Raw genomic sequence first — 17,235 nt, forward strand, 5'->3', positions numbered from 1 at the left:
AATGCAGTAAGGCTGCTGTTCATGTATCTGAACTGTTAAGGGTGAGGGTCAGGTTGGGTTTGGAATAGAGGTCCAACAGTCTATGACTTACAGGAGGCATGCTTAGCTTTATGTGGTAGCACAGAATTCACCATTTATCTAAGCAGCAGGGAGATTGGGCAGCTCATCACCACGTACTTTACATGACTGCTGGGGAAAAATCTAAGAGTTCAATTAAATATAATGTACAAATGTAAAAACAATATTGGATATAAGATAATCACTTTCCTGCCTAACACTAACCTGTGTCCAGTTTTTGGTTAAAATAAATATTCTATTTACAGGTCATAGAATGGGCAGTACATAATAAGGCCATCTGACCAATTGTGTCTGTTCTGGCGCCTTAAATGACCTACACACTTCATCCTGTTCGTCTCCTCTTCCCTCAAAACCATCATATGTTTTCTCCTTCAGGAATATATCAAATTCTTCTTTTCAGAGTTTTGCTGGATTGTACTGTCAATAGCCTTTCAGTCAGTGAATATGAGTAACAGCAACTTGCTGAGTAAAATATCTAATAAAAGCTGTATATCTCTAATTTTTCTTATTGAATCCATTGTTTGAAATCTGCGTTCACTGGACACCAAGTAATTTAATGAGAACCATTGTGCCTTATTCAAGATTTCAATCTATTTCCTAATTTTGCACAACTCTGGCCCATTGAAGCATGGGCAGATAAAACAATGAGAAACAATGGGTAGGTTTCTGCAAGGCGAAGTAGATTTTTTTTGAATCAAAGAGATTTTCCACTCCTTATTTGTTTATTTTTTTCTTGGCCATTAGGCTGAATGACAACAGCATAGGAGATACCGGAATCAGCATTTTGTCTGCATCATTGGTGCACCCAGAATGCAAAACAAAGAGACTGGAGTAAGTAATCTTCCCAATGTTAACCCTAAATTTTGTGCGGAATTAATTTTAGCAAGTCAAGAATTTGCTTCGTCTTTGACGTTACCATTGTTGAATATATATATCTGTTGATTTATTTTTCAATTATTCTCTTTTCATTTGTCAGTGCAGTAATGTGAATGGAATTAATGCTGCAGTGGTAATGTATCTTGCTAGACTGCACCTGGAGTACTCTGTTCTGTTCTGCACAAGTAAATATTAGACTGCAACAACATTTCAACAGAAAGATAGTAGGGAGAAGTTGAATCAGAAACTTAATAGGGCACATTTTTCAGAAACATTTATGATTTCTTTTAGTGGAAAATATGGTCATGTGACAACCAATGGAGAGGTTTAAAATGCTGAATGATGGGACAGAGTAGCTAGATAGAAGATTGAGAAAAGAACATTATTTTAAAGTTACAGTAAGCCATTTGTTCGGGAGCCAGTTCAGGCCACACTTCTTCAACCTAGAATGTTATTTGGGGTTCTCAACAATAAAAGTTGTTAAGAATCAGAAAATAAAGAAAAATGGTTATGTTTAATTTGTTTGTTCAATTAAAAAAACTTGGCCTAAGCTGATGTATTTACATCCCATGCTGTCATGGCACTTTTGGAGAGTTACAGAGCATTGGAAAGAGGAAAGAAACAATTCATTAAAAGGATTTCAGGTATCATGAACGTAGTTATGAAGGTGGATTCCAAAAATTTGATGTATCTCCCTTAAAGAAAGGAAGCTGTGACAAAATTTGATTGAAGTATTATAAATTGTAACGACAGAGGAAACATCTGGATAATAAGGGCACCTACATAAGACTCCTACTCATCAACTACAACGCTGCCTTCAACACCATAATCTCCTCCAGACTAATCTCAAAACTCCAGGACCTAGGTCTCACCTCCACCCTCTGTAACTGGAGCCTCAGCTTCCTGACCCACAGACCACAATCAGTGAAGATAGACAATTGCCCCTCCTCCATGATAATCCTCAATACTGGACCCCCACAGGATGCATTCTCATTCTCTGTACTTCCTGTACACCCTACTTTCTGTGTAGCCAAATTCCAAACAAACGCCATCTACAAGTTTGCTGATGACACCACTGTAGTCAGACAGATATCAAACAACAATGAGTCCAGATACAGAAAGGAGATAGAGGTGTCATGGTGCCATGATAACAACCTGTCTCTCAATGTCAGCAAAACAAAAGAACTGATCATTGACTTTAGGATGAAAGGAGAACATGCCCCCATCTACATCAACGGAGCTGAGGTGGAGAGGGTCGAGAGCGTCAAGTTCCTAGGAACGATGTAACTGACGACCTCTCCTGGACTTCCCACGTAAATGCGACAGTCAAGAAGGCACAATAACGTCTCTTCTTCCTCAGGCGGCTCAGGAAATTCAGCCAAAAGGTCCCACACCAACTTCTGCAGATGCACCATAGAAAGCATACTGTCCAGGTGCATAACAGCCTGGTATGGCAACTGTTGTGCCCAGGAGCGTAAAAAACTACAGAAATTTGTGTGCACAGCTCAGACCATCACGGAAGCCAACCTTCCATCCATGGGCTGCATTTACATTTCTTGTTGCCGCGGAAGTGCTGCCAACATCATCACAGATCACGCCCGCCCGGTAATGCTCTCCTACAACCTCTTCCATCAGGCAGAAGATACAGAAGTTTGAACACATGCACCTACAGGTTCAAGAACAGCTTCTTCCTCGCCATGATTAGACTGATGAATGGACTCTTTAGCTTCAAATAATGTTGATTCTGCCTCGTGTACCTTCTGTGTAGTTGTAACCTGTATGCCTCACTCTGTCTAAGCACCATGTGATCTCTATGTCCTTGTTTGTTTTGATCTGCCTGTACTGCTCGCAATGCAGTGAAAAGCTTTGTTCTTAGGTGCATGTGACTACAAGAAATAAAATCAAATTAAAATCAAATCAGGTAGCAATAAACTGTTCCCAGCCATGAAATGATCAAGCATGAGAGCACAAAATTTCAAGTAATTGCCAAAAGAAGCAAGAGCGATATGAAATCATCTTTTCTGCACAGTGACTGGTGAAGGTCTGGAATGTGCTGCCTGAGGTAATAGCAGAGACAGGTTCAGTTGGGACAGTGTTCACAGAGGAAGTAAACTTTGACATGGAAAGGCACAAAGCATAGGGATACGGGATAAAAGCTGGAGAATGGCAGTAAGTAACTTAACTCATTGAGAGACTCGAATGACCTCTTCCTGCATTGTGCCTTCTTTGATTCTATGAGGCTGTGGTAAAACATTTTCTTTTCAAAATGAAGAGTAGTACATTTCAGTTAAGGCTCTAATAGTATTAAGGACTAAAAACATTGGATTGAATCGATTATTAGTCATTACTGAGTCAAATAAATTGGAAAGGAAGCTGATGGTTCAAAAGACTTCTCCTTTTCTTGTGCTCATATGTGTATTGCTCTTCCTTACCTTTTTTTTACCTTTCTGAGCCGTTTTGAAAACTGATTTTAATTATTAACCTTTAGTTTGCAGGATAACAATCTGACATTTGCTTGCATTGAAGACCTGAGGGTGGCCTTTAGTGTGAGCCAATCATTGTCAATGCTATACCTGGATGGAAATAAATTCACAGATGATTGTATTCCCACTATGAGAAACTTCATCATCAACTGCAAGAATTTGGAGCTGATTCAGTGAGTGCTTATGCTAATGTTCAAGTGTTAAACATTTCAATCTTATTCTAGACAATAATTGCCTTATGTCATGTCCACAGCAAGTTCTTCAGGCCTGCTCAACATAATTAATCGAAACACAGAAAATAGGAGCAGTAATAGGCCATTTAGCCCATTGAGCCTGAACTGCCATTAAATATATCATGGGTGACTCTGAGACCTGTTCCTGTCTTCTCCCCAATACCCTTTGACCCTTTTAGCCCTAAGAACTATATCTAACTCAAGTCATAGAGTTGTACAGCATGAAACAGATCCTTTGGTCCAACTCGTCCGTGCTGACCAGATATCCTAAATTAATCTTATCCTATTTGCCAGCATTTGGCCCATATCCCTCCAAACCCTTCCTATTCATGTACACATCCAGATGCCTTTTAAATATTGTAATTGTACCAGCCTCCACCACTTCCTCTGGCAGCTCATTCCATATGTGCACCTCCTTCTGCATGAACAGGTTGCCCCTTAGGTCCCTTTAAATCTTTCACCTCTCATCTTAAATCTAGGCCCTCTAGTTTTGGACTCCTCCATCCCAGAAAAAGACCTTGGCTATTCACTGTATCAATGTCCCTCATGATTTTATAAGCCTCTATAAGGTCACCTTCAGTCTCCGACATTCCAATAAAAATAGCCCCAGCCTATTCAGCCTCTTTCTGTAGCTCAAGCCCTCCAACCCTGGCAGCATCTTGTAAATCTTTTCTGAGCCCTTTCAAGTTTCACAACATCCTTCTTATAGCAGGGAGACCAGAATTGCATTCAGTATTTCAAAAGTGGCCTAATCAATGTTCTGTACAGTCGCAACATGATGTACGAAAGCACAGAAATGCAGATACTAGAAATCTGAAACAGAAACCGACTTGCTGAGGAAACTCAGCAGGCCTGACAGCATCTGTGGAGAGAAAATGGAGTTAACATTTTCGAGTCCAGTGACCCTTCTTTTAGAACTGACACTGTGTCTCTCTCCACAGACCTGCTGAGTTTTCAGCGATTTCTATTCTTTTCAGGAACTATATTTAACTCTTTTTCTTCAAACATTCAGTGTTTGGCCTCCACACACACTCTGTGGCAAGGAATTCTACAGGCTCACCGTTTCCTGAGTGAAGAAATTTAACCACGTCCCAGCTCTAAATGGCCTACCCCATATCCTTAGACATTGACCTCTTTGGGAATATCCTTCCTGTGTTTACCCTGAGTGATCATGTTAGAATTTTGTAGGTTTCTGTGAGGTGCCCCTCATTATTCTAACTTCCAGTGAAAATAGTCTTAACCAATCCAGTCTCTCTTCATTCATCAGTCCTGCCATCCCTGGAATCAGTCTGGGAAACCTTTATTGCACTCCCTCTATGGCAAGAATGTCCTTCCTCAGATGAGGGACAAAAACTGTGCACAATACTTCAGGTGTGGTCTCACCAAGGCCCTGCACATACGCTACTATACATCCCTGCTCCTGTCATTGAATTCTCTTTCTCTCTGTCTCTGTCTGTCTCTCTTTCTGTCTGTCTCTTTCTCCCTCTCTGTCTTTCTCTCTCTCTCTGCCTCTGCACCACCATATGCTACCCTCAAAGGGGCTGAGGGATGGGGTAGAGACTGTTACACATCTCCTACTGGAATGTGCCTTTGCAAAGTAAGTCTGGAGAAAGATACAGTGTGTTTTGTTGAGATTCGTCTTGAGCAGCTTCGTGACGCAGGACTCTGTGCTCTACAGTCTGTTCCCTGGGACACACACAGAGACAAACATCAACTGCGCCTGGAAGACCATCAACTCAGTGAAAGATGCTGTTTGATCTGTCTGAAACTTGTTGATTATTGGTTCCCACGTGAATCACAGACAATGCTGTTCACCCTTCCTTTCCAGAGGTTTATCCACCTATTCTTTGATCTCTGCGATCTCCTTCTGTGTTATGGCGGTAACTTCTCCCAGAATTTTCTTCAGTCACTTCTTACTACTGCCCTCTGGATCCTCTTCCTCCTGTTGAGCACTGTGTCCTCTGCGATCCCCTTCTCATTAACATGAAATAATTTGTTCTGTCTTATTGGTTCCCTTCACACTAGCTTCGGGGCTAGTCTAGTTGAGAAGGTCCTCAGGTTGAGAAATTTGTTCCCTCACGTTGCTACTAAGAATCTTATGTTCCCCAGTCAGACTCTATTCTCTGTCTTTGCCACTGGAAGCACTTCTTTGAGATGGTGTTCAAAGGCCAAATCCATATTTAATTTACCAACAATGGTAGAAATCAGCAAAAAATAAATACCTTGTCCATATTTGCCTTGATGCCAAACATTAGGAAGAAGTGCTTTACCGTGTTGACTGTGTATGTTGTCAATTTCAATGCTGAAGTTGAAACCAGATAGTCATCCCGTTTTCATTCCATATTCATGTCCGAACCATATATCTTTAACCATACATTATATATCATTCAGAATCACTTAATATTTTCTGAAAACACTTCCGGGCCAGAGCAGGTAAGATTTTCAGATTCCCTTCTGTGAAGGACATGAATGAAGCAGATACGTATTTACAGCAATTGATGATAGTTTCTGCAATGGTGACTATGAAACTACCTTTCAATTCCAGATGGATTAATTATTTGAGATTAAATTCTGTCAGTTACTTGTATTTGTACCCTAGGTCATTGCATTACAAGTCCAGTGAGATTCCACCAGTCCAGTATACGCCCAACTTACATCATTCTCCTAATATCGATACCTTAGTTTCTTATAACACTGTCTGTGTGTGTGGCAGCTCTTTAGATTCTCTCCCCAAACCCTCCTTACACCCCTTTGTAATTGTATAGCCACTTACATGTCGATTTCAAAATTGCAGTTGGATAATTAAATGATTCTGTAATTTTAACTTTATTGGTTGGCTATTAATTGTTTATCTGTTTCTTAGATTATGGAGGAATCTGTTCAGTTCTGATGGAAAGAAGCAGCTTCGATCATTGAGAGAATGCAGGGCTGGTTTACGAATATTTGTGTAATCAAAGGATGGAGAATTTGCCTGCTGTGTGGGCTCTATCTTAGCATGAGTTGTATTTTTCTCACCTCCATAAAAGATAAAGTGAAACGCACAAGATATTACATTGACTCCAGAAAAACAATTCCTGGAATTCTGAAATAAAATGGAAGCGATGTGGAGTATTCCTTGTTTCAACAAGATTTGGTGGAAAATTTCAGTAGCAGCTGGTGAGCCTGTATGTACGTGATATTCATTATCGAGCAGAGGGAAATATAGCTGTGACTGTGAAGCTTTTATAGAGTCATTGAGGTCTACAGCATGGCCTATGCCCTCTAGTTTTTGACTCCCTTACCATGGGGAAAATCTGTTGCTATCCACCTTATCTATGCCTCTCATGATTTTATAGACGCTGAAAAGGTCACTCCTTAGTCTCCTATTCTCCAGGGGAAAAAAAATGCCCCAGCCTATCCAACCTCTCCTTATAACTCAAACCTTCCAATTCAGGAGGCATCGTCGTAAATCTGTTCTGCACTCTTTCTAGTTTAATAATATCCTTTCGGTTGTAGGGCAACCGGAACTGCACGCAGTACTCCAAAAGTGGCCTCAACAACAACTTGTACAGCTGCAACAAGACGTCACAAAGTCTGTACTCACTGCTCTGCAATCTGTTCAAATGTATAGTAAGCCTGTTTGTTATTAATTATTTATTATGATTAGCTGTATTCAATTGTTTATAAAGCTACGTTCAATTTTGTCAAAAAACATGTGGTTGTTTGTGTAATAAAGTTTTGTTTGTGTGTAATATTCTGCTAATTATTTTTTAAAACAAACAACTGTAGACTTCTTAACATGACACCTCAGTGATAACTCAGTTTATGTTAGGACCTGGGACAGAGATTGATCAGTGCTGAGACTATTCCTCTGTGGTAACGATAGTATCAGCATCAAGAGTCACTGTATAATCCATCAGGGGCTGAGTTGTTGTTTGGAACCGAACACTGTGTCGCCCTCCCACGCTCATCAAATACATTGTAGACCCGACACTAGGAGAGACTCCACTAAACAAAACTCTGAAAGAAAGAACATTCATCAGGGAAATTGAATTAAGTAATTCATCTCTCAGCCCCAAAAGGCCAGTTTTTTTTTTAATGCTCTCATTTCATTCACAGTGATTTCACTCTGACCATCTCCGGCCCCTGTGTCATGTGCTGTGGCCGGGTAGGGGCAACTTGTCGAAGGCCCAAAACGTCAGCCTTCCTGCTCCTCTGATGCTGCTTGGCCTGCTGTCTTCATCCAGCCCTACACCTTGTTATCTCAGATTCTCCAGCATCTGCAGTTCCTACTATCTCTGTGCGAGGGAGACCTTGCGCGCACGCGTGCGTGTGTGCGCGCGAGACTTGCGCGTATATGTGCGAGTGCGACCGTGCGTGCGCGCGTGTGCGAGTGAGATCTTGCGTGCGCGCGTGTGTGCGAGAGAGACCTTGCGCGCACGTGTGTGAGAGTGAGACCTTGTGCACGCGCGTATATGTGTGCGAGTGAGACCTTGAGCACGCGGGCTTTGTGTGTGAGTGCATTGTGTGTGTATGTGTGAGGGAGACATTGTGTGCACGTGTGTGTGAGTGAGACCTTGCGCGCTTGTGTGTGTGTGAATGAGACGTTGCGCATTTGTGTATGTGTGCAAGGGAGACCTTGTCCGCACGTGTGTGTGCGCGCGAGTGCGACCTTGCGTGTGCACGTGTGTGTGCAAGTGAGACCTTGAGCGCACGCGCATGCATGTATGAGGGAGACCTTGAGCGTGTGTGTGTGGAAGGGAGACCTTGAGTATGTGCATGTGCAAGGGAGACCTTGAGCGTGCATGTGTGTGCAAGTGAGACCATGCGTGCTTGTGTGTGTGCGAATGAGACATTGCGCGCACTTTTGTGTGTGCAAGTGAGACTTTGCATGCGCTTGTGTGGGTGAGTGACACCTTGCACGCGCGCGTGCGCACGTGTGTGTGTGTATGAGTGAGACCTTGCCCTTGTGTGTGTGTGTGAGTGAGACATTGCCCATGTGTGAGGGAGATTGTGCATGTGTGAGTGAGAGACCATGCACACGTGAGAATGTGTGTGTGCGTGCTTGCGAGAGACTGTGTGTGTGTATGCGTGTGTGAGGGAGACTGTACATGTGTGAGAGAGACCGTGCGTGTGTGTGAGACACTGTGCGTGTGTGTGCATGTGCGCATGAGAGACTGTGCGTGCATGCGTGTGAGAGACTGTGCGTGTATGTGCATGCGTGCAAGAGACTGTGTATGTGTCTGCGTGTGCGTGCGAGACACTGTGCCGGTGTGCGCGTGTGTGCATGAGAGACTGTGCGCATGTGTGCGTGCGTGCGAGAGCCTGTGTGTGTGTCTGAGAGAGACTGTGCTTATGTGAGAGAGACAGTTCATGTGTGTGAGAGACTGCATGTGTGTGTGTGTGCAAGAGACTGTGCATGTGTACGTGCGAGAGAGACTGTGCGTGAGTGTGTGCGTGCAAGAGAGACTGTGCGTGTGTGCGCGCATGCTCAAGAGAGACTGTGCTTGCATGTCTGTACACATGAGAGAGACTAAAGGAAGTACATCCAAACACATGACATCTAACAAATAGAAGGGCAGGGGCAGCAGATGAATGTGAATATTACAACATAGAACCAGGGATCAAACCTGGATCAAGCCTTGTTAAATGAAGAGTGCAGGAGGGCATTCACCAAGCATATCTAAAAGTAAGGTGTCAACCTGATGAAGCTACAACACAGAAATGCTTGCCTGCCAGAAAGCATAAGAAGCAATGGATATACAGGGCTAAGTGATTCCACAACCTATGGATCAGACATAAGCTCTGCAGTCCTGCAAACTCCCGTCATGAATGGTGGTGGACAATTTAAAAAGTCATTGTTTTGACTTGAATGTTGAGGCTGAGGGGTGACCTGATAGATGTTTACAGAATTATGACAGGCATGCATAGAATGGATAGGTGGAATCTTTTTTTTCCCAAGTGTAGAAATGCCAATTATGAGGGGATATAGGTTTAAGATATGAAAGGGGCAAGTTTAGAGGAGATGTGACAGGTAATATTCTTACACAGAGGGTGGTAAGTGGCTGGAATTTGCAGCCAGAGGAGGTGGTAGAAGCCGGGTGGTGGAGATGCCCAGTGGAGGGCTGTCTATGTGGGAGTCCTCCCTCTTTCCCTCAGGGACTTGGGATGAAGGGTGTTACACACAGTAGTCCCTTACAACCACAGATTGTGGTGGTTCATGGACTCCCAGTCCAACTGAGGCGCTGTGGAGTCTGTGGACCATGTATATATTGGTTGTGGGCATTTTCAATCTCTTTTTTAGTTACCTGAAAAGCCTTTTTGTAATTTTTTTGGTTACACTTCAGCCGCACGCTCCTGATCTTTGGGCATCCAGTGCACAGGGATGTGGACAGATCCATGGAGCTCCTCATGGGCTGTTGGGCCTGGCCAGGCTCGCTATAAACACGTCCGGGCAGTGGGCCACGGAGGCATTGTCTCTGCCGACTGTCTGACCGTCTTCCGCAGTTATGTTTGAGGCCAGTTGTCTTTGGAAAAGGAGCACAGAGTGTCGACCAATACTCTCAATGTCTTTAGGGAGAGGTGGTCACTGCGGGCTGTGGAGTGCTTTATTTTCCCCTCCAACTCTATTTTGATATAATCCCTACCCTCCCCCTTCACTTTATTTTCATGTAAGCCATTGCCCTTATTGGGTTTTGCTTGTTACTGGTTCACTGGCCACATGGGTATATTCCTGGCGGTGGAAATATTGAATAATATTCTTTACGCAATGGTGTCTCTGCTGAGTCCCTGCACATATACACACACATCACAGTTGTTGTGGGGAAAATATGAACACTACTGCTGTGTAGTGGTAGTGTGGGGATTGCGAATGGAAAAAACCAGGAGATTCAGAAACTCTCCTGATTCTAGAGATTGGCTGGGAGCTGGCTGGCCAGTGTACAGAGTAGAATTCCTGGTGACAGAGACTTTCATTGCTACCTTGTGATCCTGCTGCTCCTCCTGGTTCTGCTGCTGCTGCTGCCTGGGCCCCATCTGTGGCCTGGTGCTACTGGTTCTGTGACCTGGGTCTCACCTGTGGCCTGGTGCTACTGGTTCTGTGACTGGGGTCCCACCTGTGGCCTGGTGCTGCTGGTTCTGTGACCTGGACCGTGCCCTGGGCCCTCACATGTGGCTTGATGCTGCTGATGCTGTGACCTCAGCCCTACCCTTGGCCCCACATTGAAAACAATGATCATGAGCAGGCTCAAGAGGCTTAAGTGTGGAAGCAGGTCCTTCGGCCCAACAAGTCCACCCAAACCCATCCCCCTTTGCCTGTAACCCACCTAATCTACACATACCTGAACACTATGGACAACTTAGCATGGCCAGTCTACACAGCTACACATCTTTGGACAAGGAAACTGGAGCACCCGGAGGAAATCCACACAGACATGGGGAGAACGTGCAAACTCCACGCAGACAGTCGCCCGAAGGTCCCTGGTGCTGTGAGGCAACAGTACTAACCACTGTGCCACCATGCTACGCTGACTTATTTATAAGTGACTGTATTCTGGAGTCTGTGGCCTGGATCTAGGAGACTGGGCTTTCTCCTCATTACTACTTCCAGACTGTGGCTTATACCATCTACCAGCGACTTGCCTTTGAGCTCTGGGGAATTGTTGTTTGGGACCTGTGGGTTGGGACATGGTAGCCTAAGGGAATGTGCTGGCTGGTGACGCTGAACAAAACTTTGTCAGGTTCTTTTTCTGTGATTTGTGGTGGTCCTGGTTTGTGGGTGGGCGGCAATGGCAATGGCAATGCGGGGGGTGCTCTAAAGCAACATCTGGGGTGGGGCCCAGTCATTCCTACGTGGTGGTGGTTACATTCTCTGTGTCTGCTACTGGGAGGCAATGGCCTAGTGATATTATCACTGGACTGTTAATCCAGAGACCCAGATAATGTTCTGGGGACCTGGGTTCGAATCCCGCTATGGTGGAATTTGAATTAAATATCTGGAGTTAAGAGTGTAATGATGACCATGAATCCATTGTCGATTGTTGGCCAAAACCCCTTTGCAGAACACCTATGCACTAAACAACTGCACCTCCCAGTCGCGAACCATTTCAACTCCCCCTCCCATTCGTCAGACGACATGTCCATCCTGGGCCTCCTGCAGTGCCACAACGATGCTACCCAAAGGTTGCAGGAACAGCATCTCATATTCCACTTGGGAACCCTGCAGCCCAATGGTATCAATGTGGACTTCACAAGCTTCAAAATCTCCCCTCCCCCTACCGCATCCCAAAACCAGCCCAGCTCGTCCCCACCTCCCTAACCTGTCCTTCCTCCCACCCCCATCTCCTACCTACTAAGCTCATCCCGCCCCTTGACCTGTCTGTCCTCCCTGGACTGACCTATCCCCTCCCTACCTCCCCACCTACACTCACCTCTACTGGCTCCATCCCCGCCTCTTTGACCTGTCTGTCTCCTCTCCACCTATCTTCTCCTCTATCCATCTTCTATCCGCCTCCCCCTCTCTCACAATTTATTTCAGAACCCCCTTCCCCTCCCCCATTTCTGAAGAAGGGTCTAGGCCCGAAACGTCAGCCTTCCTACTCCTCTGATGCTGCTTGGCCTGCTGTGTTCATCCAGCTCTCCACCTTGTTATCTCTGGTTCATTAATGCCCTTTGGGAAGGAAACTGCCATCCTTACCAAGTCTGACCTACATGAGACTCCAGACCCACAGCAATGAGGTTCACTCTTAACTGCACTCTGGGCAATTAGGGATGGACAATAAATGCTGCCTGGCCAGCAACACCCTCACTTCGTGAATGAATAAGAAAAAAGCCCCATCGTGGATGTCTTCACTCTTTACTTATTTAAGAAAACAGCTCAGAATGAAACGTTACAGTCACCTGACATGACCATTGGGGCATATGCAGAAGCCTTGGCAGAGGTAGTCAGCGTCCCCACCATTGTCACTGCATGGAAGGTGGTGTTCTTCTGAAGACTGAGCCGGCGGAGTCAGTGGAACGTTCTTGCCTCATAGAATCATAGAATCCCTACAGTGTGGAAACAGGCCCTTCGGCCCAACAAGTCCACACCAAACCTCAGAACATCCCACCCAGACCTATCCCCCTATAACCCACCTAATCTACACATCCCTGAACACTACGGGTAATTTAGCATGGCCAATCTACCTAGCCTGCACATTTTCGGACTGTGGGAGGAAACCGGAGCACCCGGAGGAAACCCACGCGGACACGGGGAGAATGTGCAAATTCCACATAGACAGTTGCCCAAAGGTGGAATCGAACCCGGGTCGCTGGCACTGTCAGGCAGCAGTGCTAACCACTGAGCAACCGTGCCGCCCTGAGGGTAGTTGCTCAGAGAGTAGTTTTATCAAACATCCTACCCTTTGTTCCATCTGAGCTCTTTCTCTCCTGTCTCCGCCAGCTCAGGAAGGTGAGGTCAGGCGTGGAGCCATTACTGCCTGCCTGAGACACGTCTACTTCTTCCAGCAACAGGTTTTCATCTGCCTGGCCTGGGAGGAGGTTACGGAGGGCACTTTCTTGGTTGAGCATGAGGGTGCTGCATACCAGATGTTCTGGTTGGAAGAGGCTATGTGGTGTCAACCTGTAAGGAAGTGGGGCACCTCCAGAGAAACTGCCGTGTCTCAAAAGTTGCTGTCAACACCTGAGCACCCAGTGTGGGCACCGTCACCCCTCCCTTCGTGGCACCCGCAGGAGGGAGCCACCTCGTTTACTGACACCAGTGAGTTGGGAGGAGAGAGTCTACAGGGGAGGAAAGCCCGGAGGAAGACTAAACATTTGGGATCCCAACAGGATTCCCTCGATGACCAAAACCATTAGCCCTCATCCTAGGGAGGGGTCCCTCGCAAAGGATAGCAGTCCTGGGCTCATCAGGAAGGCATGGGATTTGGACCCCGGCCTGGAGCCCGTCAGTGATGAAAGCACGAGTGAGCAGGTGGTGCCCCCAGTTGCCCCTGACCCCCTGCGTGCCCTGAAACGTGAGGGACAAGGAAAAAGTTGGATGGTTGTGGGGAGCAGCAGTGGGACATGAGAGATGGAGGTGTTTCTTGCTCCCCCCAACTCCTGGAAAAGGCACCACTCCTCGGAGTGACGGGGAGTCCAGCATTAGCAACATTTCCCCCAGAGATGAGGGAGTCGAGTCCCCCAGAAACCCATCTCAGGAAGGGGGGACATGAACGCACCCCAACAGTCCACCACAACCGGACTAGGCACCTCAGAGGCTGAAGTGGGCCACTGAGGTCTTGCCCATGCCACAAGAACTGAAAGGCCTTGAGGTGCTGCCTGTTCTGACTGGGGACTGTAGTGGGGATTGGTACCCTGAGGGCACCCTGGATAGTAGCTTAGTGAAGGTTAACGGGTCCCTGACGGCGCCTCTGCACTTTGGGAGAGGAGTATATCAGGGCTACCCCCTGTCTGGCCAGCTTTACTCTCTCTGTGTGGAGCCATTTCTTTACCTCTTGTGTAAGTGGCTGTCAGGCTTGGTTCTGTTCAAGCCAGGGCTGGATGTGGTTCTTTCAGCATATACCACATATTCCTCATACATAGAACATAAAACAGTACAGGCCCTTCGGCCCACGATGTTGTGCCGACCTATTATCCGACTCTAAGATTAAACTAACGTGCAAACCCTACATTTTATGATCATCCATGTGCCTATCCAAGAGTCACTTAAATGTCCCTAATGTATCTGACTCTACTACAATCGCTGGCAGTGCATTCCATGCACCCACCACTCTCTGTGTAGAGAATTTATCTCTGACATCTCTCCTATACCTACCTCCAATCACCTTAAAATTATCACCCTTGTGATAGTCATTTCCGCAATGGGAAAAAGTCTCTGGCTATCCACTCCATCTATGCCTCTCATCTTCTTGTACACCTCTATCAAGTCACCTCTCATCCTTCTTCACTCCAATGAGAAAAGTCCTAGCTCCCTCAACCTTTCCTCATAAGACCTGCGCTCCAGTCCAGGCAGCATCCTGGTAAATCTCCACTGCACCCTCTCTAAAGCTTCCACATCCTTCCTATAATGAGGCAACCAGAACTGAACACAATATTCCAAGTATGGTCCAACCAGCGTTTTATGGAGCTGCAGCATAACCTTGCATAAACTCAATCCCCCGCCAATGAAAGCCGACACACCATACACCTTCTAAACAACCCTATCAACTTGGGTGGCAACTTTGTGGGATCTGTGGACATGGACCCCAAGATCCCTCTGTTCCTCCATACTGCCAAGAATCCTGCCATTAACCCTGTATTCTGCATTCAAATTCGACCTTCCAGAATGAATCACTTCACACTATCTGGGTTGAATTCCATCTGCCACTTCTTTGCCCAACTCTGCATTCTGTCAGTGTCCCATTGCAACCTACAACAGCCCTCCATGCTGTCCACAACTCCACCAACCTTTGTGTCATCGGCAAACTTACTAGCCCACCCTTCCACTTCCTCATCCAATTCATTTATAAAGATCACCAACAGCGGAGGTCCCAGAACAGATCCCTGTGGAACACCACTGGTCACCGAGCTCCAGGCTGAATACTTTCCATTTACTGCCACCCTCAAGCTCCAATTGGACAGCCAATTCTGTATCCAGACAGCCAAATTTCCCTGAATCCCATGCCTCCTTACTTCCATTGGGACCCTTATCAAATACCTTGCTAAAATCCATATATACCGCATCCACTGCTCCAACTTCGTCAATGTGTTTTGTCACATCCTCAAAGAATTCAATAAGGCTTGTGAGGCATGACCTGCCTCTCACAAAGCCATGCTGACTATCTCTAAACAAACTATGTTTTTCCAAATAATCATAAATACTATCTCTCAGAATCCTCTCCAATAATTTGCCCACCACAGAAGTTACCAGGGTTACCCTATTCCCTTTCTTGAACAAGGGAATAACATTTGCCACCCTCCAATTATCTGGTACTACTCCAATGGACAGTGAGGATGCAAAGATCATCGCCAAAGGTACTGCAATCTCTTCCCTCATTCCCCGTAGTAACCTTGGGTATATCCTGCCTGGCCCAGGGGACTTATCTATCCTCATGTTTTTCAAAATTTCTAGCACATCCTCCTTCCTCACATCAACCTGTTCGAACATACCATCCTGTTTCACACTGTCCTCACAAATGTCAAGGTCCCTCTCAGTAGTGAATACTGAAGCAAAGTATTCATTAAAGACCTCCCCTACCTCCTCCGACTCTAGGCACTAGTTCCCTCCACTATCCCTGATTGGCCCGATCCTCACTCTGGCCATCCTCTTGTTCCTCACATGAGTATAGAATGCCTTGGGGTTTTCCTTAATCCTACTTGCCAAGGCTTTTTCATGCCCCCTTCTAGCTCTCCGAAGTCTATTCTTCAGTTCTTTCCTGGCTACCTTGTAACCCTCTAGAGCCCTGTCCGAGCCTTGCTTCCTCAACCTTAAGTAAGCTTCCTTCTTCCCCTTGACTAGATGCCCCACATGTCTTGTTATCCAAGGTTCCTTCACCTTACCACCCCTTCCTTGCCTCAGTGTGACAAACCAATCCAGCACTTGCACCAACTGCTCCCTAAACAACCTCCACATTTCTGTCGTGCATTTCCTTGAGAACATCTGTTCTCAATTTATGCTCCACAGTTCCTGCCTAATAACATTGTAATTCCCCCTCCCCCAATTAAATACTTTCCAATACCATCTGCTCCTATCCCTCTTCATGACTATAGTAAAGGTTAGGGAGTTGTGATCACTATCACCGAAATGCTCTCCCACCAAGAGATCTGACACCTGGCCTGGTTTGTTGCCAAGCGCCAAATCCAACATCCTCCCCTCTAGACGGCCGATCTACATATTGAATCAAGAATCTTTCGGGGACACACCTGACAAAATCTGCTCCATCCAAACTATTTGCCCAAAGGAGGTTCCAGTTGATATTAGGGAAGTTGAAGTTACCCATGACAACAACCCTATTACTTCTGCACCTTTCCAAAATCTGTCTCCCAATCTGTTCCTCAGTATCTCTGTTGCTATGGGTGGGGAGGGCGGGGGGGAGCGTTTATAGAAAACTCCCAATAAAGTGACTGTTCCTTTCCTGTTTCTGACTTCCACCCATACTGACTCAGTGGAGAAACCCTTCTCCACGACCTCCCTTTCTGCAGCTGTGATACCATCCCTGATTAGCAATGCCACTCCCCCACCTCTTTTACCTTCCTCCCTATTTCTTTCAAAACATCTAAACCCTGGAACATCCAACAACCACTTCTGTCCCTGTGATATCCATGTCTCTGTAATGGCCACAACATCATGGCTCCAAGTACTGATCAATGCTCTCAGTTCATCGCCCTTATTCCTGACACTTCTTGCGTTAAAATAGACACACTTCAATCCATCACACTGACTGCAACTTTGCCCTATCAACTGTCTATCCTTCCTCACAGACTCTCTGCATGCTGTATCTGCCTGTACACCAGCTACCCCATTCTCTGATCCGTAGCACCTGGTCCCATCCCCCTGTCAAACTCGCTTAAACTCTCCCGAAGAGCTGTAGCAAACCTTCTGCCCAGGA

General features: G+C 45.9%; 1 protein-coding gene across 1 annotated transcript in view; it reads left to right on the plus strand.

Annotated features, from left to right (window-relative positions):
• Window positions 1-7,124, plus strand: part of LOC109915260 (NACHT, LRR and PYD domains-containing protein 3-like) — a 20,836-nt gene extending 13,712 nt beyond the window's left edge. Inside the window, exons 7-9 of the mRNA XM_020514874.2 lie at window positions 823-909; window positions 3,443-3,610; window positions 6,534-7,124. Coding sequence (XP_020370463.2) covers window positions 823-909; window positions 3,443-3,610; window positions 6,534-6,621 — 343 coding nt within the window. The 3' untranslated portion in view covers window positions 6,622-7,124. The remainder of the gene's footprint in view (window positions 1-822; window positions 910-3,442; window positions 3,611-6,533) is intronic.
• The last annotated feature ends 10,111 nt before the right edge of the window (window positions 7,125-17,235 follow it).

The sequence above is a fragment of the Rhincodon typus genome, chromosome 48 (genome assembly GCF_021869965.1).
Source record: "Rhincodon typus isolate 14 chromosome 48, sRhiTyp1.1, whole genome shotgun sequence".
NCBI lineage: Eukaryota > Metazoa > Chordata > Chondrichthyes > Orectolobiformes > Rhincodontidae > Rhincodon > Rhincodon typus.